The 25,539-nt window shown below is 50.4% G+C and overlaps 1 protein-coding gene across 9 annotated transcripts in view; it reads left to right on the top strand.

The window, feature by feature from the left end:
* The window catches only part of AKNA (AT-hook transcription factor), a 62,931-nt gene that overhangs the window by 11,763 nt on the left and 25,629 nt on the right, over nucleotides 1-25,539 (top strand). For 5 of the 9 annotated variants that reach the window (XM_054520509.2, XM_054520510.2, XM_024252071.3 and 2 more), the window contains 8 exons: nucleotides 5,588-5,974; nucleotides 9,513-10,579; nucleotides 12,830-12,904; nucleotides 18,290-18,446; nucleotides 19,188-19,342; nucleotides 22,262-22,321; nucleotides 24,351-24,478; nucleotides 24,974-25,181. In XM_054520509.2, coding sequence (XP_054376484.2) covers nucleotides 5,701-5,974; nucleotides 9,513-10,579; nucleotides 12,830-12,904; nucleotides 18,290-18,446; nucleotides 19,188-19,342; nucleotides 22,262-22,321; nucleotides 24,351-24,478; nucleotides 24,974-25,181 — 2,124 coding nt within the window. In that variant the 5' untranslated portion in view covers nucleotides 5,588-5,700. Of the gene's footprint in view, nucleotides 1-5,587; nucleotides 5,975-6,212; nucleotides 7,760-9,512; nucleotides 10,580-12,829; nucleotides 12,905-18,289; nucleotides 18,447-19,187; nucleotides 19,343-22,261; nucleotides 22,322-24,350; nucleotides 24,479-24,973; nucleotides 25,182-25,539 lie in introns of those variants that run through there. The other 4 variants (XM_054520514.2, XM_054520515.2, XM_054520512.2 and 1 more) reach the window with 4 other exon arrangements.

Here is a 25,539-nt window from a genome sequence, read left to right as displayed (position 1 = left end):
CCACCCAGGAACTGAAGATAGACACCTCAGGGGTCTGTTAGAGCCTTGAGAGAGCAGGGGCAGCGGCGGCTTGGGTGTAAGAAGGAGATGTACAGAAGGAGGGTGCAGTGGCTGCTACTTCCTTGTGGGGCCAGTTTCTCCAGGGATGGCGGGGACCCTGAACTCAGCTACTCAGGAGGCCGAGATGGGAGGATCGCTTGAGCCCAAGTGGTCAAGGCTACAGTGAGCTCTGATCGCCACTGTACTCCAGCCTGGGTAACAGTGAGACCCTGTCTCAATAAAATAAAATACAGTTGATCCTTGAATAATACAGGGGTTAGGAGTGCCTCATACAGTCAAAAATCTGCTTATAACTTTTAACTCCCCCAAAACTTTATCAATAGCCTGCTGTTGACTGGAAGCTTTGCTGATAACATAAACAGTTGATTAATGCATATTTTCTGTGTTATATGTATTATGTACTGTTTTCTGTGTTATATGTATTATGTACAGCCCTCCCCAGCTCACACGGCTGGAGTCTTCACCAAACCCCACTCACTGCCTTTTAGGAGCAGCCCTGCTGCCCTAACGAGGGCTGGCTGGAACAACTCTGCCTTTATCTGGCATTCGGGGACCCCTGCCCATAGCTCTCCTTCAAGGTCAGGCCATACTTTCAGAACTCCGTGCCTTTTCCTATGCTGTTCCTGCTGCCTGGAATGCCCTTCCCAATCTTCTCCCCCAAATCCTCACTGTTTCTCAAGCCCACCTTAAAACTTCCTTTGGTAACACTTCTGTATTGTACTACCCCCCACCGTTTAAAATCTTGGAACACTTTTACTCTTTTCTATATTCTTTGCATCTTATGTAGCGCCTGGTATATAGTAGGAAGTCATAGTGCTTTTTTAAAAAGTTAATTTGCGTCCACTGGGTGCTCAGTATGTATTTTTGTACTTTGAAATGTGACCTCAGGGAGGAGGAGAGAGGTTAACAGTTCTGAGGCTGTTGCCCTTAGAAGCTGAGTCAATCAGGGACTTCAAAGCTCGTTGAGTCCCATCCCCTGCCTCCCAACCCACCCTAGCAGGGTGATATCCCCTTGCGATATCACGAGCAGGTGGTACTTTCTCTACTTTACAGTGAGGAAAATGCAAGCCCAGCTATACACAGTGAGTAACAGCAGCCAGGACTAGCACCTGTCTCCTGATGCCCAGCCTGCTTCTCTATCACAGCATCGTCCCAGCCTGAGGTTGGCAGGTAGTTGGCACTAATGTGTGTTTGTTGACTGACTAGCTGACTGGCCAGTTCTGGGGCTTTGTGGTGAGGAGGGCCATGGCTCACATGGAAGACAGAGGCCTGGCTCAGGAAAGGCTTACTGGTTTAGGCGCCTGGGGGCAAGTGCGAAACTCTAGCCAGTCACTGCAGCCGCCTCTGACGTGCACCTTCCCCTGGTTACAGTGAGATTTCTGCCACGACTGAGTCATCCCAGAAGACAGGATGTTCCTCTTTGTGCACCCAAAGGCTTCTGTGATTGGGCAGGCTGCTCTGTGGCAGAGCTAGAAAAAAAGCCCTTTAAAAAGTCAAAAAACCACATGCCTCCCCCGGCCCCTTCCTCAGCAGAGGCTTCAGAGCCAGAAAAGCAACAGCTAAATTGTAGCCTCTCCTCCACCTGCCATAACAGCAGGAGTGAGGAGGCCTAGTGAACTTCAAAGGGCAGGAGGCCCTGGTTTAAAATGCAGATTACTGGGCCCTATCCCAGGGCCACTGTGTCAGGCTCTCTGCAGGTTGTTTCAGGAAACTGCATGCTTAGAGGATTCTTAAGCACACTGAAGGTTAAGATCCCTGGCAGGGATTTCCAAGAAGGGTACAGGCCCTGCAGAAGGTATGAGAAACAAGGATTAGAGCTTCTATTTAAAATATAGTTGACCAGCTGGGTGGGTGACTCATGCCTCTAATCCCAGCACATAGGGAGGCCGAGGCAAGAGGATCACTTGAGCCCAGGAGTTCAAAACCAGCCTGGGCAACATGGCAAAACCCCATCTCTACAAAAAAAATTTTAAAAATTAGCCAGGCATGGTGGCACGTACCTGTGGTCTTAGCTACTCAGGAGGCTGAGGTGGGAGGATCGCTTGAGCCCAGGTGGTCAAGGCTACAGTGAGCTCTGATCGCCACTGTACTCCAGCCTGGGTAACAGTGAGACCCTGTCTCAATAAAGTAAAATACAGTTGATCCTTGAACAACACAGGGGTTAGGAGTGCCTCATACAGTCAAAAATCTGCTTATAACTTTTAACTCCCCCAAAACTTTATCAATAGCCTGCTGTTGACTGGAAGCTTTGCCGATAACATAAACAGTTGATTAATGCATATTTTCTGTGTTATATGTATTATGTACTGTTTTCTTACAATAAAGTAAGCCAGAGAAAAGAAAATGTTATTAAGGAAATCATAAGGAAGAGAAAATCTACTTACTTTCATTAACTGGAAGTGGATCATCATAAAGGCCTACATCCTTGTCATCTTCACATTGAGGAGGAGGAGTTAAGGGGGAGATTGATCTACTGTCTTAGGGGTGGCAGAGGCAGAAGAAAATTCACATATAAGTAGACCTGTGCGGTTCAAACTGTGTCATTAAGGGTCACCTGTATATATTTTCTTTTTCCTTTTTCTTTTTAGTAGAGACAGGCTTTTGCCATGTTGCCCAAGCTGGTCTCAAACTCCTAAGCTCAAGTGATCTGCCCACCTCGGCCTCCCAAAGTGCTGGGATTACAGGTGTGAGCCACTGTGCCTGGCCAATTTTCGATTGCATCTTTTTAGAAAATCACTTTTGAAAATACTCTTTCCAATACATGTAATATATTAGCGTGATGTGTTCGAGCAAATATATTTTTACCGATGGGTTGTATGATTAAAAAAATATTGGGGGACCACTAGGCCAAAATTTACAGTTGCAAATCTTGCTGTGGCAGGAAGTACCTGGGTGATCTTAGCCAAGTTCTACCCTCATGTTTGTAGGGAGGGCAGATTGAGAGCTTAAAAGTAAAGCTTCTAGCCAGGCTGGGACCGAGTGGGCTCTTCACATGTGGCAGGGACTCTGGGGCTGGAGGACAATACACAGGGTGATCTGGAGGAAATTGTGGGGCTCTGCATTTGGGGGTAGAGAGGAAGACTGGGCGGGGACAGAGGATAGAAGCCCCGAACACCCATCCACAGAGCAGGAGTCGCAGCCAAGGAGGGAAGAATGATATTCCCTGCACCTCCCTCCTCCAGCCCTTGAGAAGTCAGCCTTTCCCGGGCTGCACTGTTCCCTGGGGAACTTTGTGTCCAAAAATAGTTGCCTGCTGACTTTTCTCAGCCACACAAATCAAGCAGGATCCAAGTGTTCGTGAGGATAAAGGGACAAACACAGACCTTCTGTCCTGGGAGGCCTGGAGTCATACTGCCTTCGATACAGCATGCAGGGCAGAAAGCCCAGACTGTGGGCCAGGAGGCTGACTTTCGCCCCTGCCTTGTCCTGACCCCTGAGTGGCTCTGGGCAAGGCCTCTCCCCTCTTTGGACCCCATTTTCCCCATCTGTGGAAGAAGGCCTTTGTGAGCCGCCCTGGGGACTGCTGCGCTGATGGGCTGCAGTTCTCTGAACCCTCCATGGCAGGGAGCTCCCTGGGGGATCGTGCCCACTCTGGGTCAGCTTTGCACTTCCTGGGCCTGGCTCAGTGCTGGCATAGAGGAAGCGCTTAGGGAAATAGCAGGAGCATGGGAAGGAAGAGGCAAAAGAAGACGAGAGGGAGAAGGAAAGAGGGAAAGAAGGAGAGGGTTGAGGGAAGGCAGCGGAGGAGCCCTTCTCTGGCTACCCTGTTCCTGCAGCAGCCGCCTGATGGGTCCCCGTGTGGCCAGCCTCCCTGGTTCATTCTCCCAGAGCAGCCCAAGGGGGAACTTTTAAACCACACCTCTGATGGGCTTTCCCTGTGTTCAGTACCCCAACCATCAGCGGTGAAACCACTCCCAGGTCCAGGAAAGCCCCTGGTAGGCTTGCTCCCCGCCCTCAGGTCGCCTCACTCCTCACTCGGAAGGCTTTTTCTTTAAATTGAGGTGAAATTCACATAACATAAAACTAACCATTTTTAGGTGAACAGTTCAATGACATTTAGTATATTCACAGTGTTGTGTAACTGCCACCTCCATCTACCTGCAAAACATTTTCATCACTTCAGAAGGAAATCCCATACCTAGCAAGCAGTTAGTGCCCTCTCTCCTCTCCCCCAGCCCCTGGCAAATACCAGTCTGCTTTCACTCTCCAAGGAGTTACCTTGCCTGGATATTTCCTATCCATAGGATCACACTATATGTGGCCTTTGTGTCTCTCATCTTTCACTTAGCATAATGTTTTTGAGGTTCATCTATAAACTTCATGCCTTTTTGTTTGAGCACCTGTTTTTCAATTTTGTTGGGTACTGGAATGCTACCTTTTTTTTTTTCCTTTTGAGACAGGGTCTCACTTTGTTGCCCAGGCTGGAGTGCAGTGGCGCTGTCATGGCTCACTGCAACCTCAACTTCCCGGGCTCAAGTGATCCTCCCACCTCGGCCTCTCAAGTAGCTGGGACTACAGGTGTGCACAATCACACCTGGCTAATTTTTCGTAGAGACGAGGTTTTGCCACGTTGCCCAGGCTGGTCTCGAACTCCTAGACTCAAGTGATCCTCTCGCCTCAGCCTCCCAAAGTGCTGGGATTATAGGCGTGAGCCATCCTACGTGGCCTGGAATGCTTTATTCATCATCCTCCCCCACCTCTCACTCGGGCTTACCCGAGTGAGGTCAGAGAAGGTTCTCAGAGGAACTGGCTTCTAAACTGGGATCACCAGACTTCCCTGGCCTGTGTCAGGGCAGCCCCCGTGCCTCCTCCAGCACATCTCACCTGGATTTGTAGTTGCCTGGTGATCGTCTGCTTCCTCCTGGGCCATCAGTTCTCCTGTGAGCAGGGCCTCTGCCCCACGCCCACAGGAAGAGCCAGTACTCAGTAACACTAGCTAGCATGCATTCAACACCTGTTGGTTGGTGCACTGGCCACTGGGCTCCTCATCCTGGGTCTCATCTAGTTTATAAAACCCTGGAGGGGGCCGGGCACGGTGGCTCATGCCTGTAATCCCAGCACTTTGGGAGGCCAAGGTGGGTGGATCACGAGGTCAGGAGTTCGAGACCAGCCTGGCCAATATGGTGAAACTAAAAAATACAAAAATTAGCCGGGTGTGGTGGCGTGCACCTGTAGTCCCAGCTACTCAGGAGGCTGAGGCAGGAGAATTGCTTGAACCCGGGAGACGGAGGTTGCAGTGAGCCGAGATCATGCCATTGCACTCCAGCCTGGGCAACAGAGTGAGACTCTGTCTCAAAAAAGAAAAAAAAAAAGAAAAAAACCCTGGAGAGAGAGAGGAATTATTATCCCAGCTTTATTGATGAAGAAAATGAAGGCAGAGTGACTTGCCCAAGGTGACACAGCTTCGGGAGGACGCAGCCAGGAGTTGAACTGGGGCTAATTCCAGAGTTCCTGCTAGTAACTTCTTGTTCCGAATAAAAGGGGATCAGGATTAATTAATGTTATCTCTTGAATGTGTCCCTGACAGGGCACAGGCAGGATGGCCGATGCTGACAGGAACCAGCGGTGACTCTGGGTCCCCTGGCAGCAGCTCTGTCTCCTGAAGATGAAGTGGCCCAGGTGAAGCCCAGGCCAGCCCCAATGGCCAGCTCGGAGACCGAGATCCGCTGGGCTGAGCCTGGCCTGGGGAAGGGCCCCCGGCGGCGGCGCTGGGCGTGGGCCGAGGACAAGAGGGATGTGGATAGAAGTAGTTCACAAAGCTGGGAAGAAGAGAGACTCTTTCCCAATGCCACCAGCCCTGAGCTCCTGGAGGACTTCCGCCTGGCCCAGCAGCGCCTGCCGCCCCTGGAGTGGGACCTGCACCTGCAGCCCGATGGGCATCAGGATTCTGAGTCAGGAGAGACTTCGGGAGAAGGTGAGACTGACACCCCTCCCCCCTACAGTGGTGTCCCATCCCCAAAACATCACACGTTCTCTTTTTTTTTTTTGAGACAGAGTCTTGCTCCATCGCCAGGCTGGAGTGCAGTGGCATGATCTCGGGCTCACTACAACCTCCGCCTCCTGGGTTCAAGCAATTCTGCCTCAGCCTCCCGAGTACCTGGGATTACAGGCATGCGCCACCATGCCTGGTTTTTTTTTTTTTTTTTTGGTAGAGACGGGGGTTTCACCATGTTGGCCAGGATGGTCTCAATCTCTTGACCTCGTGATCTACCCGCCTTGGCCTCCCAAAGCGCTGGGATTAGAGGCATGAGCCACCGTGCCCGGCCATCACACATTCTAGCAGGGAGGAAGGGAGTGGACACTGCTTCAACATTTTCAATTAAATTCTACAAAGTCTATAATTTAAAATTTTTAAAGATTTAAATTGTATACATAATACCATTCATTGCAGAACAACTGGAAAGTATAAGCACAAAATTAGGTAAAATTTAAAATTACTCATTGTCCCACTCCATCCCCTGATAACCACTGTTTTCCATATGTATAGATATGCAAATGTAATGTGAATATGAAACAGTATTCTACATACTTCCTTGTAACCTGCTTTTTGGTTAACATAATAGATGTGAACATTTTCATAGTTCATCAAATCCTCTCCCACAAGTGATTCCTAGACTTCCATGGATAGTCCATGGTTAATTGGCCAGTCTCCTACTGCTGGGCATTTTAGTAGTTTCTAGATTTTGCTGTTATAAATAATGCAGTGATGAATGTCATTAATATATCTTTGCACACTTGATTTGATCATATCTTTGGTAATTTGAATTACTTAGTCCTGGGGTTATGTCCATTTTTGATTTTTTTTTTTTTTTTTTTTTTTTTTTTTAGTGAGGCCGAGTCTTGCTCTGTTGCCCAGACTGGAGTGTAGTGGCATGATCATGGCTCACTGCAGCCTCGATCTCTCTGGCTCAATCAATCCGCAGAACTCAGCCTCCCGAGGAGCTGGGACTACAGGTTCATGCCACCACACCCAGCTAATTTTTGTATTTTTTGTAGAGACAGGGTCTCACAGTGTTGCCCAGGCTGGTCTCAAACTCCTGGCCTGAAGTGAGCCTCTCACCTTGGCCTCCCAAAATGCTGGGATTACAGATGTGAGCCGTCATGCCTGGACATTTTTAAGGTTTTTTAAAATCCCAATTAGCAATGGGAATGTTGGCATTTCTTGTTTTCTACAATAGCTGTGTTCTGGTTGCATCCAGACCAACTTAGACTAAATTCCTAGCTTTGCTTAGCAAGTTCCTTCTGCCTGAATCTTGCTTTTTCCATCTATAAAATGAGAGGAATCATATCGTGGAGAGTAGTAAGAGCTGGATATGTGGTAGCTATTGCACTTAGATTATGAACGAGATGCCCCTGTTTTAGGGTCCTGTGACTCCCCAGGCTGGTGTGGTTGGTAGAGAAGCCTCCTCTGGTAGTGGGTTGTGCCATTACTCAAAGTTTCACACACCTGATCTGCTCAAAGTGGGCACTGCCCACTGCTGCCCACCGAGGAGCCATTTCTGAGCTCTCTCTCCAGCAGGGGATGGTGACTGAGATGCACTGGGTCGACAGGGCAGAGGCATCTCTTCCTGGGGTCACATGGTAACCCCCTGCTATGATGTAACAGCTGCTGCCTTGTCCTGTGCCTTTACTATGTGCCAGGCACAGGGCTGGGCAGGGTCTGGCCCTCTCTTGTTCCCTCCTCACCACCCTCTGTCAGGTAGGAGGAACTATCCTCAAGTTTGACTATGGATTGCCAGAGAGGTCAGCAGCTTGCCCGTGGCCCCAGTGAGGGGTGATAGGAGCCAGGATTGAACCCAGGGCTCCCTAGCTCCAAAGCCCAGGCCCCTTCAGCCCTAGTACGTGACCCCTAGTGGTGGAAGCAAACTCACCTGCATGGCTGGGGCCTGGGTCCTAGGTCCAGGGAACCACTGGGTGATCTTTGGCAACTTACGTAACCTCCCTGGGCTTCAAGTATGCTGCTGTAAACAAGAGTAACTTGCTGAAGGACATGTTAAGTGGTTAAGAGACATAGAGACGTCAAGGGTAGGGGAAAGAGCATGGAGGAGCAGAGAGTGAGACAAAGGTGCATCTGCCCGAACAGAGAGTCTATGCCTGGTGGTACCCAAACTATGTCTCATGAAACTTTGGACCTATCCCTGAGGTCAACACGGGGTCTAGAGCAGAGTGGGTGCTCCATAAACAATGACTGCATGGATGGTGGTTAGATGCATGGATGAGTGGATGGGTGGGTGATGAATGGGTGCATGGGTGGGTAGATGGATGGATGTTGGGAGGAAGGATGGCAGGATAGATGGGTGGGTAAATGGATAAATATTTCTTGAGTACCCACTATGTAATAATTATAATAACTGTCTATTTCCTGGGGGCTTTATATACCTTATCTTCCTCTCTCCCTCCTTCCTTCCCTCTCTTCCTCACTCACCTCCCGTTTCTCCTTCCTTCTGTTCAGTCAACAAATAGTGTCAGGTACCAGCACTGCAAATACAATCGTGAACAAAACAGAGAGCATCCTTGGCTTCATAGAGCTTGCAGTGTAGTGGGCGAGACAAATGTCAATGAAACAACCGCACAAATAAATGGAAAACTGCTGCTATGATAAGTGTTACAAAGTAGAGGGAGCCAGTCCTATGAGGGCCTGTAAAAGGGAGAACTTGACCTAGTCAGGGAGATCGAAGTCTTCCTTGAGGAGGCAGAGGTTGAGCGAACGCCTGAAGGACAGATAGAAGTTAACTAGGCCAAGGAGGGGAGAGACTCCCTCGGCCGAAGGATGCGCACATGCGTAGCCCCCATGGTGGGAGGAGCGTTGTGTGCACATAGCAGGAGCAGGGGGAGCTTGAGGGGCCATGGAGAGAGATGGATCAGGAGAGCTAATGGGGCCGGGGTGGCAGTGACCTTAGGACCATAGCGATGGTTTTGCTTTTCTTCCACAGGAAGACATGGATGAGTTTTCAGATGTGGAATGTGGGTGAGGATGGAGGAGATGGTTAGGTGGCTACTGACTGCAGTTAGCCAGACAAGAGAGGATGGGACGCGAGCTAAGGTAGTGATGGTAGACTTCAGAGCAGCAGATGAGTTTGCAATCTTTATAGGAGGTCCCATTGGACAGGACCAAGTGACAGATTGGATTCAGGGGGTTAGAGGGAGAGAGATGGCAAAGATGCCTCCCAGGCTTCTGGCCTGTATGCCTAGAGGGGATGGTGTTGCCATCTGCTGAGATGGGAGACACTGGAGGGACCATCCACTGGGTTTGGGTTTGAGTTTGAAGGACCTCTGAGATAACCAGATCAGGTATCAGACAAGCCCTTGGCTAAGTCTACCACCACCTTGGGATTCTTTCCATCCCCACGTGATGAGGAAATGGAAGCCAGAGAGTTGAAGTGACTTAGGGTAAGTTACAAGGTGGGTGCAGACCTGGTATAGGCTAAGAAGTGAATGGCCTGTCTTTCCAGAGGCTGAAGCAGAGGATGTGGACAGCCCAGCAAGTTCCCACGAGCCTCTCGCCTGGCTCCCCCAGCAGCGCCGTCAGCTGGACATGACTGAAGAGGAGCCAGATGGGACCCTCGGAAGTCTGGTGGTTGAGGAGGCTGGAGAGAGCTCCCCAAGGTTGGGGTATGAGGCTGGTCTCAGCTTGGAGGGCCATGGAAACACCAGCCCTGTGGCTCTTGGGCATGGTCAGGCCAGGGGCTGGGTGGCTTCTGGCGAACAAGCCACTGGGGACAAACTTTCTGAACATTCCGAGGTCAACCCATCCATTGAACTCAGCCCAGTAAGGTCCTGGAGCAGTGGGACGGTGAGTCTCGACCACCCTAGTGACAGCCTTGATTCTACCTGGGAAGGAGAGACCGATGGCCCCCAGCCCACTGCCCTGGCAGAAACCTTGCCAGAGGGCCCCAGCCACCACCTCCTAAACCCAGATGACAGAACTGGAGGCAGCGTTGCTCGGGCAACCCCCATGGAATTCCAGGACTCCTCAGCTCCCCCAGCCCAGAGTCCGCAGCGTGCCACAGATAGATGGAGGAGAGAAACAACCAGATTCTCCTGCCCTCAGCCCGAGGAACACATCTGGAAGCAGACAAAGACATCAGCTAAGCCACTCCCTTCCCGATTCATTGGCTCCATCAGCCCCCTGAATCCCCAGCCCAGGCCAACCCAGCAGGGCAGGCCGCTGACCAGACAGGGAGCCACTCTGGCTGGCCGCTCCTCTTCCAATGCCCCCAAGTATGGCCGGGGGCAGTTGAACTACCCACTCCCTGATTTCTCCAAGGTAGGGCCCCGGGTGAGATTCCCCAAAGATGAGAGCTACCGTCCCCCCAAGTCCAGAAGCCACAACAGGAAGCCTCAGGCCCCTGCCAGGCCCCTCATCTTCAAGTCACCGGCTGAGATTGTGCAGGAGGTGCTGTTGAGCAGTGGAGAAGCAGCCCTGGCAAAGGACACGCCTCCTGCCCACCCCATCACCAGGGTACCCCAAGAATTTCAGACGCCTGAGCAAGCCACTGAGCTGGTCCATCAGCTCCAGGTTAGTGGGACTCATGGCTGTGGATGTGTCACCAAGGCCCCTGTTGGCTCGGAGTGGAGGCTAATTGGGGGGGGAGGCTTGGAGTAGAGGCTGGCTGGGGTGGAGAGGCCTGGGATAGAGCCTGGCTGGGGTGGGAAGCCCTAGGATGGAGGCCGGTGGGGTGGGGAGGCCTGGGGTAGGGAGCCCTGGGGTAGAGCCTGGTGGGGTGGGGAGGCCTGGGGTGGAGGCTGGCTGGGGTAGGAAGCCCTGGGATGGAGGCTGGGGGGGCGGGGAGGCCTGGGGTGGAGGCTGGCTGGGGTGGGGAGCCCTGGGATAGAGGCTGGTGGGGTGGGGAGGCCTGGGGTGGAGGCTGGCTTGGGTGGGAAGCCCTGGGGTAGAGGCTGGCTGGGGTGGGGAGGCCTGAGGTGGAGGCTGGCTGGGGTGGGAAGCCCTGGGGTAGAGGCTGGCTGGGGTAGGGAGGCCTGGGGTTTGGGCCAGGAACTCCCTGCTGTTGGAGGGAGGGTGTGCCTGGATCCCTGAGATACACCCAAGCCCTTTGCTCAAAAAGACCAGTGATTGTACTCGTGTTTCAAGGATGATCTGTTTGCTTCTTTTCAACTTCTGCTATGAAAAAATGAAAACATATACAAGAGAGAAAATCGTAGAATACACTCCCATGTACCTACCCCCCCGCATCCACAATTAGCAGCTCCCGAAAACCTTTCTCACCTGTGGCCTTACCTCTCCCCTATTCACCCCCACTAGATTATTTTGAAGCAAAATTTCAGGCATCCAATCTTTTTATCTAAATATATGTTAGTGTGTATATATCTAAAGATAAAGACCTTATTTTAAACATAACCACATACCATGGTCACCTAAATGTTAACACCAGGTCCTTAAATGTGAACAAATATCACACCCGCATTCAGATCTCTCTGTGTCTCATAAATGGCTTATTCGTTCCCGTCCATGGGCCTCAGGATCCAAACATGGCTTGTATATTGCATTTGGTGCCTTTCAAGTCTCTCCTCTCCCTTTTTCTTTTTCTTTCTTTCTTTCTTGCATTTATTTTTTCAGATCTCTTTTACTCTCTTAGTCTGTCCTCCTCGTTACTTCTGCCGTGCAATTCATTTGTTGCGGAAATCAGTCTGTCCTGCAGTCATCCACAGTCTGGGCTTTGCTGATGTGCTGTGGTCTCTCTTCATGTGTCCCATTGTCCTCTTTTTCTTGAATATTGGTAGGTTTCGAGCTAGAGGCTTTGGTGGTCTGGAGGAGAAACGTGACTATTTCCCCTCCAGACCACGAGCTCCACGGGCATGGGGAGTTTTGGCAAGAGCTCATGATAAGTGGCCTGTGTGCCTCCTTCAGCAAGCACAGGATGCCTGCTGCTCTCGTTTGTGATTTTGACAGCCTCTGATGGTCATTCTCTTGGGCTAGTCTTTCATTTGAGGTGACAAAGTGGTAGTATGCTAATGATCTCACTCCTGCATTAATTGCTGGAAATATGCTAAAAAGTAAAAGTGTCCCTCATCAACTACTTGATTACCGAGTTCTTGTTCGTATGGGAAAGGACAGCGAGATGCTCCTTTCTGTCCTTTTACTGTTACCGTTACTGACCCATAATGGTACTTAGTTACTTAGTTACCGACCCGTTTTCAGAAGGAGCCAGTTCCTCACATCCTTCAAAGGTGACATGCTTTTCCTTTTTTCCTGCAATGACTTGTTTTTATAAAGCTCTTTGGGCTTGTTTAAGATAAGTGACTCTGAGTAGGTGGAACAGTGATTTTAAGTCTTCTATTTTTCTGCCATAGGACTCTTGGGTGATTCATTCAATTAGCCATTGAAAATCAAGTACTTCTTAAGCACATGCCGCTTAAACACCGAAGTGCAGCAGGGGGAAAGACAGATATGGGCCTCACCCCACAGAGCCAACCGGTGGGCAGGGCATTTGGATAAATACAATAGTGGCAGCCATCTGTGATGTGGGTTATGTATTAAGGTAAACCAGCCAGAGTCCCTCAGTCTAGAACCGTTGTCACGAGGGTAAAAGAGTTGTCCCACTGCCCTCTCATGCTCCAGAACTTGAATGTTGTTGGTCTGTGTTGCACACAGGCCTGAAGATTGCTCAGCTCGGATCCCACCATTGAATGCTTTCCTCTCAGGAACCCAGAAGCCCTTATGGAGGGGGGTTTGCTCTCAGGGTCTCCCAGCAAGAAGGGGTGCATTGTGTGCCTGCACATGTGACCGTGTTGCTCCCCCTTTCTGCAGGAAGACTACCACAGGCTCCTCACCAAGTACGCTGAGGCCGAGAACACCATCGACCAGCTACGCCTCGGGGCCAAGGTACCAGGCCGGGATGGGGTGGAGGCGTGGGCCCAAGTCCCTGAGGAGGTGACACTTTTCCATAGTCCTAGAGAAAGGCCGCTGCCTCCTCCATCTACTGAGGCCCTGGAGATAGTGGAATGCCAGATTTCTTCTACCCCAAGGTCCCTCTGTGACCTTGGGCAGTGACCTTGCCCTCCCTGGGCTCTTTTTTTTTTTTTTTTTGAGTCAGGGTCTTGCTCTGTCACCTAGGCTGGAGTGCAGTGGCATGGTCGTAACTCACTGCAATCTCAACCTCCTGGGCTCAAGGGATCCTCTCGCTTCAGCCTCCCTGGTAGCTGGGAATACAGGCATGCATCACTGTGCCCTGCTAATTTTTTTTTTTTTTTTAATGTTTTGTAGAGACGGGGTCTTACTTTGTTTCCCAAGCTGGTCTTGAACTCCTGGGCTCAAGTGATCCTCCTGCCTCAGCCTCCCAAAGTGCTGCTGGGATTACAGGCCTGAGCTACCATGAGCCCATGAATTTCATGAGAATCTCTCCTCTTCTAGATGGGTTCTGGAGTAAGACCACCTGGGTTCGACTCCTGGCTCCATTGCTAACCAGCTGTGTGATCTTAAGGACGTTACTTGGGCTCTGTGAACCTCAAAAGAGTAACACAGAATTTCTGCTCAGCCCCTGGTGCTTGTTCTTTGGGCCTGAATCTTCCTGGATCACACCTTTGCCTTTCTGCCTCCCCACCACCTCACCACCGCCTCTCCCCTCCCATGAACGGCAGTATGGAGCAGGAGGAGAGCAGAGGGGGAACCCACCACCCCAGCCCCCACCCCGTCTTGGGAGGAGGCTGTGAATTCTGCACCTTCCTCTTTTCTGAGTGAGGCAGGAAGTGGGACCTGTGCGGCCCCTCGTGGCTTCCTGCTTTTGCTGTGCCCTCCTCTTGCCTCATCAGGCAGCAGTGGAGGAGGATGTGGGAGCTGAGGTGCAGAGATGCAGATGCCCCAATGCCTCCCCATGTCATGCTCCAGGACCCTGCCCCCGCCACAGCTGCTGCTCTCAATGTCGAGAGGCACTTCTGGGGTGGGTGGGCAGAGGCCACTGTGGTGAGGAAATGGAAGGGGGCCTGTTCTAGGACTAGAAGCCCCCCCCCGCTGCGTCCCCACACCTGCTGCCTGGCACAGGCAGGACCCTTCCCTCTTGGCCTCATTGGGCACATCTGTAAAAGAGGGGCTAATCAGACTTCCTCCTGGGAGCCAAGCAGGCTCCTTCCAGCTTTCTGAACCGCTGAGCCAGATCCAGGGTTGGAAGAGACGGGGAGTTGGGAAAGGGAGGGAAGGGGCTTTGTTAGGTCATCCTCTCTGGGGAAACCACATTCCCATGGCTGCAGACTCCAAGTAGGTCCGAGGAGAAAGGAACTGGTCATCAGACCCAAACACTTGGGCTTCCCCATTTGGCAGATGGGGAAACTGGGGCTCCGGTAGGGGTAGGGGCCGCTGAAGGTCATGGAGTGGCGGGGGCTGGAGGCATGGAGCCACTCCACCCTCCCTCCTCCCTTCCTTCCTCCTGCACTCGTTTAAGGGCATGAGTCAGTATACAGAAAGCATTTACCTGGCACTAGGCAGGCACTTCGTAAGAGTTAGGGAATATTATTATTATAAAGGTGTTTACTGCCAGGCCTCTTGTGTGCCAGCCACAGTGACACAGGCAGAGGTGGACACGGGGAGCACAGCTGGGGTGCCTCCTCTCATGGGTGCTCCCTTGACCCAGTAGGACTCAGGGTCCCCCCCATGTGTAGTCACCCTGTCATGGCTGGCACTCAGACCCCTGGCTCATGTGTGTGAGGGTGTCACAGGAGAGGCCGGAAATGGTTCTGTGCCAGCTCACTCACTCCCGCTTTCTGGAAAAATGATTGCTTGGCCTGAGGGCTCTGCTCCCTCCCCCAACCCCTCTCTCAGCCTCAAGAAGTGTGAGCACCGTTCAGGGCTCTGCGGAAGGAAGCAGGATGATACTATCACCTCCTGCCCAACCCCATCTCACAGCTGCCCTGGGGGAGCAGTACACGGCAGGCTTGCAGCTCCTATGTGCAGAAGAGAACACAGAGCCCCGGAGCGGGGAGGGGATTCACTCCGGGTCCATGGGGCTTGAGGGGAGCTGAGATTCCAGCTGGCCAGTCCCTCACTCCATCTGGACCTCTGTGCACTGTACCCCGAAGGCTGGAGAGACCCCAGGATGGTCTTCTGCTCAGAACCCACGAGTTCAGAGGCAGTCCTCAGACCCCCCGGACCCACCGAGCCAGTTCACTCTGCTCAGAGCCCACAGGGGAGGGCTGGACCCACCTGGGAGGGAGCTGCGCTGGGGATGTTGCGCTGGACACCCAGGCTAGGCATGGTAGGTAGGTGAACAGCAATGGATGGGGACCCGTAGGAAGATGATTGACATTCACTGAGCAGCAACAGGTATCCCACCCCAGGTTCAGTGTCATCTTATTTAAGCCCCTCCACACACACACTGAGGCGCAGCCAGGTGGAATGGTTTGCTTAACATCCCGCAGCTGGTGCAACAGGCAAAGCTGGGACTGAAACCTACATCTCCCTGATTCCAGAACAGGTGTTTTTTCCTCATGCCTGGGTAAGCCCTGGCGCTCAGGCCCTGGCACTGGGTGTGGAGAGAAGCGTAGGGATGAGGCGGATTGATGACTGTTACAGTAATAAGAATGGTCTTAGGTGACGTTTATAGACCACTGTCTTAAATAATTTGCAGTTGGGGAAGCTGAGGCACAGAGAGGTTAAGTAACTTGACCAAGATCACTCAACAAGTAGGTGCCAGAGCAGGAGTTGGAACTCGGCAGCCTAGCTCTGAAGCCCCGACACCACGCTGTAGCAGAACTACACTTGGTAGTTGCGGGATCTGCAGCTGGGAAGGCCTGGCCCAGGAACACCGATGGGTCTGGAGCCTTGGGGTTGGGGCAGGACCAGGGAGCCCAGCTGTGGGGCAGGGAGCCAGGACTGGTCAGGAGTCACTGGTGGGCTCTGTTCTCTACACTGGCCTCTGGCCAGGGTTTATAGTGATCTCACTGCATTTGCTGCCATGTTGCCACCTCCCCCCCAGCCCCTGTTCCTCCATCTCAGCTGAAGAGGGATCTGGAAGAGCTGAGGTGACCAGAAATTACCCAAGAAGGAATCACGGAGATGATGTAAAACCACCTCTTTTCAGTGTGTTCTGATGGCTGCAAGTTGGTCTAGAAGCCCCTGGGTGGGGATGGGGGGAGGGGGAGGTTTCTGTATGCAGATGAGTTGGGGAAACATCTTCCTCTCTCTTCCTCCTCCCCTCCCGCCCCATTCATAAAGCCCATTAGCATTTTAAAGGCTGAGAGAAATCCATCTGTGCAGAGAATATTCATTTGTTTAACCCAATGTTTCCCAAATTCACTAGTCCTCCCTTCATAGAATCCTGATTCACCTTTCACAGAATCCCCCGAGGGAGTGAATCTGGCCTTGGGGAACACCCGGGACACTGTGGCTGTGTCCAGGGAGACCGGCCCTGGGAGGGCCCGGCCTGAGCAGCTGCAGCTGCCACCCCCACCGCCACTCCCCACCTCATCGCTCTGCCTGGGCATCTGCTCAGGTTTTGGGCTTCTCTGCTTCAAACTCCATTTCGGTCCCTGAAACAAAAGGGCTTCCTGGCTTCCCTGGCCCATCCCCGTTCCCTGTCACTCCCTAGGTGGGGCCTGAGGCTGAGAGAGGGGTCTGGGGAGGGAAACATATCAGAGGGCTGGGCCTCCCCTGGGATTTGGGTCACCTCAGGAGAGGGGTGCTGATAGGAAAGGCCCCCACAGGGGAGTCTGAGCAGATGGCTGAGGGGATTATTAAAATCCAGCTTTGTTCTCATCTGGGGAGGCTGGGCCTGAAAGAGGGGGAGGCGGCGGGGACCATGCCACACTTGGAGTTGATTTTTTTGGCCACAGCCAGGACCTATACCGCTTAAGCAAGAGAGGCTGCTTGCCTGGGGTCCAGAGAGCCCCTTCCACCAGACCCACCCTAAACTGCTCATTCCTGACCTTGGTGCAGCGGGGGCAGTTAAGATAACCCCCCGACATCATGATGAGCAAGTGCCACTAAGGGGTGTTGCTTTTCCACGGGCCTGTCTCCATGGTGCCTGTGCAGATAATGATGGTGATGACGATAACGGTGATGGTGATAATGGTGATGGTGGTGGTGATAATGGTGATGGTGATGGTGATGGGAATGATGGTGAATGATGGTGATGGTAATAGTGGTGATTGTTATAATGATGCTGATGGTGATGATGATGATGATGCTAATGATGGTAGTGGTGATGATAATGGTGATAATGATGATAATGGTGGTGGTGAAGATAATGGTGATGAATGTCAGGGTGGTGGCCGCTATTTATTGAGCACTTATTTCGTGCGCAGAGAGGTTATTAAGCCAACTAGGACTCAGAGGTGTGCTGTGGTAGAGCCTGGACAGGAACCTGGGCTCTAGCTGCGGAGCCCGCATGCTAAGCCAGAGTTGGCAAAATTTCTCTGTAAAGGGCCAGATTGTGAAAATGTTTAGCTTTGTGGAGCATATAGTCTCTGTCACAACTGCTCAACTCTGCCACCAGAATGTGAAAGCAGCCATAGACAACACATAAACAAACAGGCACGGCTGTGTTCAATAAAACCTTCTTTACAAAAACAGAACATAGTTCTCTCAACTCTGCTTTAAGCCGTTGAACAGCCTGTGGTTTCCCTCTGCTTTCGAGCTTCAAGAGGCCTTCCTTGGTCACCTGCCTGACTCCAGACTGCTCCCTCAGCAACTGGGCTGGCTGCCATGTTAAATCCATCCTCAAACGATAGAGATCCGCTACCGATGGCAGATTAGTTTGTTTACTTGCCGGTTCACTCATTCATTCAAACAGCTATTAGTTGCTATTATTATCAATATAATAATTATTAGAAATGCTTATATTTGTTAAGAAACAATTATATGTTATATGGTATATTAATTATGATATAATTATAACACACATTATTAATAAAAAATTACTGTTAATAGGAGAACCATAGGTGTTGGGGCCAGATAGAGCAGTGTTGTAATCCTCATCCAAGGACTTACCAGCTGGGGATTTTGAGTAACTGACTTAATAACCTCTCTGTGTCTCAGTTTTTTCTTCTATATAATGGGCTGTTGGGGTCCCCACCCTGTCTTCCTTTCAGGACTGCCATTAAGAGTAAATGAAAAGGCATGCAGTTCTTCACCTGTGTTTGGCCTAGCCAAGGGCTGCACTGAGAGATGGTGTTTATTACTACAGGGCATGTGTGTTGAGCTCCTGAATGAAGATGAGGCATTTCAGGTGGGTTTGCCCCTACCCTGACTTGGCTGTGCTGTGCCTCCCTGCTTCCACAGGTGAACCTGTTCTCTGACCCACCCCAGCCCAGCCACAGCATCCACATGGGAATGGTGCCCCAGGGGACCAAGGTCTTGTCCTTCACCATCCCACAGCCCCGCTCTGCAGAGTGGTGGCCAGGCCCGGCTGAGGACCCCCGGGCCTCTGCAGCCTCAGGTGAGTCTGGGAGAAGAGCTGCAGCTGGAGGCTCCTTCTGCCTGGGATTCTGCTCTGTGGGGCTGACTTGGTTCACCCTGGGGATGGCACTGGCCTCAGGCCAGGGGAAGGAAGGAGGCAAGGCCCCACCCTGGGCACTTTGACTCAAAAGGGTCAGAGATGTGGCAAGTGTCCTGCTTTGATCCACAGCAGCCTGGGGGCAGCCCTGGCCCTGCCACTTGGCATCTTGGTGACCCTGGGTGAGTTGAAAACATAGAGCATTGTCCCTGGGGAGCCCATATCTTAGCCAGGCCCTGTGCTAAGCCTTGACACATGTGACCTCACTTAATCCCCACAATAACCCGCTGAGGTGTGCACTGTTGTCACACCCATGACAGCCAAGGGGACCAGTTGGAGAGGTGAGGACATGCTGAAGTTCATACAACTATGGAGGGGAAGTGTCTGGATTGGAACTCACGTCTCCCTGTGTGAGAGCCCACGCTGTTGACTGGGAACCCAGAGGCCTAGCGTAGCTCTGCTCCAGCCAGCCGTGTGGCCTGGAGCAGATCTGGACCTTGTTCTCCCTTGTAAATGGGGGACAATGCTCTACCCAGCCCACTTCCTGGGGCTGATGAGAAGATAGCACATGGTGACTGAGCTATAACTTGAGGACGGAGGTGGTGGCTTTGACGTTCAGCCTCAGTCCTTCAGCTCCTGGAAGGACTATTCTTGGCCCCAGCTTTCAGCAATTGTGTATTCCAGGGTGGCCATCAGCTCGAGGAGACTTGAGCCCCTCCTCGCTTACCAGTGTGCCCACCCTGGGGTGGCTTCCGGAGAACCGGGACATCTCCGAGGACCAGTCCTCAGCAGAGCAGACCCAGGCACTGGCTTCTCAGGCCAGCCAGTTCCTGGCCAAGGTGAGTGGACTCCCAGCTTTGCCCCCAAGAGACTTAACTCACCTGGAGAACACAGAACCTCTGCCTGCTTGGGTGAGAGGCGCTCTGGGAGTCTCACTTGTCATTCCCCTGCCTCTGCACTGAGTTAACTCAGCCATCCCCAAAACATGAGCCCCTCCCTGGTTTTAGAGGCCACACAGCTCCAGCCTCCTCCTTGTCACCAGTGCTAGGTCTCACCCCACTTTTTGGCAATGCATCTCATCAAAATCCCTCCACTTGTGCTTGGAAGTGTCTCTAGGCTGGCTCCCAGGAAACTCTGAGCTCTTTCAGGATTCTGGAAGGGTAACAGAATCTCCACTCTACCTTTTCCTCTTCAGGATAAGTTGCCTCACTTTCTTAGTTCATTTTATTAAATAAATAAATTCCTAGTTACTTCTCAAGGGTCTTTGTATCTTCATCAAACAGTCCAAGTAACCGTGAATTGTTTGCAGGTCTGTTTATAACTGTACATTGGCTTTATTCCAGAAGTGGTTTAAAGTGCCTTATGAAAATACATATGTTTTAGCCACATTCTGAAAACAGAAGTGAGAAAACTGGGGCAGAGAGGAAGTAAGCGTAGAAAAAAATAAAATATGTGGAGTGAGTAAATAAAATGTTCTGTTGGACCCTGAGCACATTAGAGTCACACATTTAGCTTTGAGCTTCCTAGTTGCCAATGCAAAAAGAGAAATGCAATAGTTACATGCACCACCATGCCCATAAAATAAATTCTTTCAGAGAAGCACCACCATTTAATTCTTCCCTTTCCTTCCCTCCTCTCCTCTCCCTTCTCCTCTCCTCTTCTCTTCTCTCTTCCCCTCTCCTCCTCTTTCCTCCCCTCCCATCTCTCCTTCTTTCCCTTGCTTTACTGAAATATAATTCACATATCACGCGGTTGACTCATTTAAAGTGTATGCTTGCTTCAGTGGTTTTTAGTATATTCACAGTTCTGCCACTGTCACCACAGTCAGTTTTAGAACATTTTCATCACGCACTAAGAAACCTCATCTGTATTAGGCAGTCACTCCCCATCCCCTCTTCCCACAGCCTCCGTCAGCTGCTCTTCTGCTTCCTGTCTTTATAGGCTTGCCTATTGTGGATGTCTCATAGCAATAGATTCATGCAATATTTGTCCTGTGTCTGACATCTGTCACTTACCATGATGTTTTCAAAGTTAATCCTTGTTGGAGTAGCACATACAAGTACTTCATTTCTCTTCTTCTTCTTTTTTTTTTTTTTTTTTTCCTGAGACAGAGTCTCGCTCTGTTGCCCAGGCTGGAGTGCAGTGGTGCAATCTTGGCTCACTGCAACCTCCGCTTACCGGGTTCAAGCGATTCTCCTGCCTCAAGCCTCCCTAGAAGCTGAGATTACAGGCACGCGCCACCATGCCCGGCTAATTTTTGTATTTTTAGTAGAGACGGGGTTTCACCATGTTGGCCAAGCTGGTCTCCAGCTCCTGACCTCAGGTGATCCTCCCAAAGTGCTGGGATTACAGGCTTTGTTTCCTTTTGCCACCACCATTCTTGGTTCTGTAGCCGGAGACACATTTCTTCTTCATCCTATGTGTTGTCCACAAAATAAAGCAATGTGAAATCATCACACTGAGCAGGAGCTGGGGGCCTTAGCTGACCCCTCATGTCTAGTGCTGCACAGTCCAGTTCAGAAGCTGCTGGCCACATGTGGCTGTTGAGTACTTGACATGGGCTGCTCTGAATTGAGACGTGCTGTGAGTATAAAACACATACCAGATTTCAGAGACTTAGAAATATAAAGTATCTCCCTAATTTTTAGTATTGATTACATGTTGAAATGATATTTGGGGTTAAACAAAATATAAAAATTAATTTTACCTGTTTCTTTTCACATTCTCAATGTGGCTATGAGAAAATTATAAATTAAATGTGTAGCTCACACTATATTTCTATTTTATATATTATAAAATTATATATGATTATATGATATACATTTCCATATTATATTTCTCACTGACCTAGAGCTTTCTTAAAACCGAACCTCACATCATCCCTTGCCTTCTTTTGTAATTAAACTTTTTTTGAGCAGGTAATAGACGCCCATGATAAGGACCTTTGCACAGTACAGAGGGCGTATTCAGCAAAAAATAAATCTTTTCTCCAACCCATGCAAAAACGTTCAATGCACACACTTGCATTTATAGAAATGGTTGCATAAGCTACTGTACCTTGACTTATTGAAGTCCTAAATTTGAATATTTATTTTTGGGTAGGCAACAAATTCACATTGTTCAAATTTCAAAGGATGCAAAGGACATGTAGTAGAAAAATCTACTTCTCATTCCTGTCTTCCAGCCACCCCGTTCTCCTTCCCAGAAGCAATTCATATTTTAGTTTCTTGAATTCCTCTAGAGATAGTATATCATATATAAGCAATGTATTTATTGTTTTCCTTTTTATTCTCCACATATTTTATACAGATGGTAGCATACCGTAAACATTGCCCTGTACCTTGCTTTGACACTGAAAAATAGGACTTGGAGGCATTAATAGCTCAGAACATACACATGTGCCTTCCTCTTGTTGATGGCTGAATGCTATTCCACCGACAGGCATTTAGGCAATTTCTTGTCCCCTCCCTACTGTTCATGCTGCAGTAAATATCCTGACTCATTAGTCTTGATGCACATGAGTGACTTGCTTTGTTGTCAGTAAATTCCTGCAGGTTCCACTTTGATTTTTTTCAAGGCTGCCATGCCTGGGGCTGGTGGTAGAAGCTGTTCCCAGCACCCACCTCTCCATGCTTGGCGGAAACCCCACATCCAGAGGACGGACCCAGCTCCTCTTACCAAAGCGTAGATGTGGCTGGATGTGGGAGTCTACAGGACTGGATTAATGGAGCATATTTCCTTCCCCTCCCAATGTCCAGGTGGTGTCCTTTGAAAGACTGATACAGGCGGGACGTCTCATGCCCCAGGACCAACTCAAGGTACTGCCCAATTCAGGAGGCACCCGTGGAACTGCCAGACAACCACTGTCTCCCATGGCTGTGTCTCTGAAGCCTTCTGCTGCAAGACAGAAAAGAGAATCCCAGACACAGGGTCTCTTTTAGAGCAAACAGCTCCTGAGTAGCTTCCCATGATACCAATCATTATTTCACAATAGTTACCAGTTATTAAGCAAGGATAGTTGTGTGCCAGGGACTGTGGTAAACCCTAGAGTATGTTATTTTATTTGGTCATCATCAAAACCCAGTGAAGCAGTTACAGTTATTACCCTCATTTAACCAGGATGGAACTGAAGCTCAGAGGGGTGACTCAAAGGCCCCACAGCTAGTAGGTAGCAGAGCCTGGAGCCAGGTCTGTCTCTCTTTCAAATCCAGGGTCATAATCACTGCCCTGCACTACTTTCCACAAATTATCCTGCCTCTCAGCAAGCAGAAAAAGGCCTTTTCTTTTTTATCACCTCTAAAAAAAAATTACAAAATAGTTGCCAAAAGTTTGGAAACCCCGTTAAAAAAAGTGGGGGCTGGAGGGGAGACCCTTTATAGAATCCTTATTGGTATATTTCCTTTGGAATTTGGAGTTTTAGATAACTGTGGTCATAAATACAATTTAGATTCCTGCTGCATCAGCCAGGGTCCCCGTAAGGAACATGTGGGGCTCTCAAGTCTGGGAGTGTAGGCGTCAAAGGAAAGAACTGTCGGCAAAGGTGTGGGCAGCATCAGGGGACCCAACAAAGACTGCGGAATCCCCAGGTAGTAGCATTAGCCGGGAGCTGTGCCCACTCTTAAGTCTTTCTTCCCGCCCAGTGATCTCTGATAGGTCCCTCCCACTAGACAGACCCAACCAGAAGCTAGCGGGTAGACAGCCCTGATGCTCAAAGCACAGAGCGGGGTGGGAGAGGAGCTGAGAGAAGGTCTGGAGAGGCAAATGCAACACACCTAGTTTCTAAAAAAATGTTATGGCTGGAGTATTTTCCTGTGTGGTTATATAGATGTTGTGTACACTTTCCAATCACAGAATACAGGATGTGTATCATGTAATATCATCCAGTGGATGACCCAGGACCTTGTAAACTAAAACCATTCATTTTTTTGCTCTCTGTTCTAATCCCCCCATATACAGGGAAGATGAGAGCTGTGGGAAGATGAGAGCTGTTGGAAGATTAGATGTGACCAGGGAATGGGTTTTAGGTTGTCCTTGGCCTCGGTCTGTCCTCAGAGTTGAGTGGGATGCGGATGGTAGTAAGACAGTGATAGACCAACCCCAATTCCTGCAGCTTTAGCCATGTATTACCTGTGATCCTGCTATGGGAGCCTAGCAGAATTGCTAGGACCATGAGCTCTGGGGCCAGAGGGCCTGGGCCCACATCCTGTCTCTACAACTCACTCACTCCATGACCTTCACCAACTTAAATGACCTCCCTGTATCTCACTTTCATCCTTTTTAAATGAAAATGATAAATCCCCCCTCTCATTATGATTATATTGAAGATTAAATAAATGCAAAGTGCTTTAGCCCAGAGCCTCAATGCTCAGTAAACATTCTCAATAATGTGATGGTGATGATAACATTATCGGTGTCGATAGTCTATAAGGATTTGGGGAAAGAGTGGCTAATTTTCTGAAGCCCACAGTTTTGCAAATCAAGAATGAAGATCCAGAGTCTCTCAAGTAAAGGGTCCTTATGGAGATATAGTGAGAGTATATTTGACACTGTGACAGCTATGACAGTTTGTGGTACATTGGGGTCCTTGTAAGTCTATGCAGGAAGGGCTGGTGCCAAGGCTCTAAGTTGTGTCTCTGTTGTGCCAGCCTGATGGCAGAGAGCTTGACCATGGCAGCTCTCCAGGGCAGGCAGCCTCCAGAGATCTCAGCCTCAGCCTGTATCTTGCATGAACCCAGGGGCCCAGGTGTATCCCATGGCCTCCCGCAAGCTGTCTCATCCACTGTGTCTGCAGGGACAGGCCCTGCGGGGGCTGAGCACTCAAGTCTTCCTGGCCTGGTCTGGTTTCAGGGCTTCCAGCGGCTGAAGGCTGCCCACATGGCCCTAGAGGAGGAGTACCTGAAGGCCTGCCGGGAGCAACACCCCGCCCAGCCACTTGCCGACTCCAAGGGGACGCCTGGAAGATTTGATCCTGGCAGGTACATGCTGGGGTGGAAGCCCTGGAAGGACAGATGGGATGGGCCCCTGGGGTCCCTCAGTCTCCAGGAGGGAGGCACTTTGTCCCTATAATTTGTACACAGGGGAATAAAGAGAAATCTTATCCTAATTAGTATACATATCCAAATGGTGGCACGATCAAAAGCTGAGATTTGAGTCCCTTTGGACCCATGTGCTGAGAAAATGCCTTGAAACCCTTATTAGATGATGGGGAAACTGAGGCTACATGGGGGTGGGATTTCTCTAAGGTCCCACAGCCCATGGATGGCAGAGGGGACTTGGGCTGAGACCTCCTGATTCCCAGTGGAACCTTCTTTCATCTTGCTTATTTTGAGTTCTCACCATCATCTAAAGGCTGATATTAAATAGACCCTAAGGGAGCATCCCCTGGAGTCTCTGCTCTGACACTTTGTTCCTGGACCTGCCTGATGTGGCTGCCATCTTGGGCTCCTGGCGCTGATGTTTCTGCATTCCAGGGAGCTGGAGGCAGAGATATACCGTCTGGGAAGTTGCCTGGAAGAGCTGAAGGAACACATAGACCAGACCCAGCAAGAGCCTGAGCCGCCCGGGTCAGACTCACCTCTGGACAGCACCCCAGCCCTGCCCTGCCTCCATCAGCCAACGCACCTGTCTGCTCCTTCCAGACAAGCCCCCATGCCAGCCATCAGGACCTCCTGCCCTGAGGTAACTCTTGGCTCAACCATATTGGGCTGTTCCCTCATGCAGTCATTTCTTCGTTAATTCATTTCTTCAGTACATATTACATATTTATGAAGTGTGCACCATGTGCCAGGACCCATGACACATGGTAGGGATTCAGTGGGATGGGAGGTGGCGGCTAAGGCCTCTCCCTTCACAGAGTTTTCTGTAGAGTTGAACTGGTTACAGTGCTTTAGTTATAATTTTGATCAGTGCACTGAAGGAGAATTATGGGGTTCTGTGAGAGTAGCAGGAGTAACATGACTGAGTTTGAGGGGGAGGTCAGAGAAACTTTCCCTGAAGAAGTCATGTTTAAATGAGACCTGAGACTAAGTAGGAATTA

This window comes from Pongo abelii, chromosome 13, assembly GCF_028885655.2.
Source record: "Pongo abelii isolate AG06213 chromosome 13, NHGRI_mPonAbe1-v2.0_pri, whole genome shotgun sequence".
Lineage (NCBI taxonomy): Eukaryota > Metazoa > Chordata > Mammalia > Primates > Hominidae > Pongo > Pongo abelii.
The sequence above is the reverse complement of the archived record's forward strand: the minus strand, read 5'-3'. Positions and strand labels throughout refer to the sequence as shown.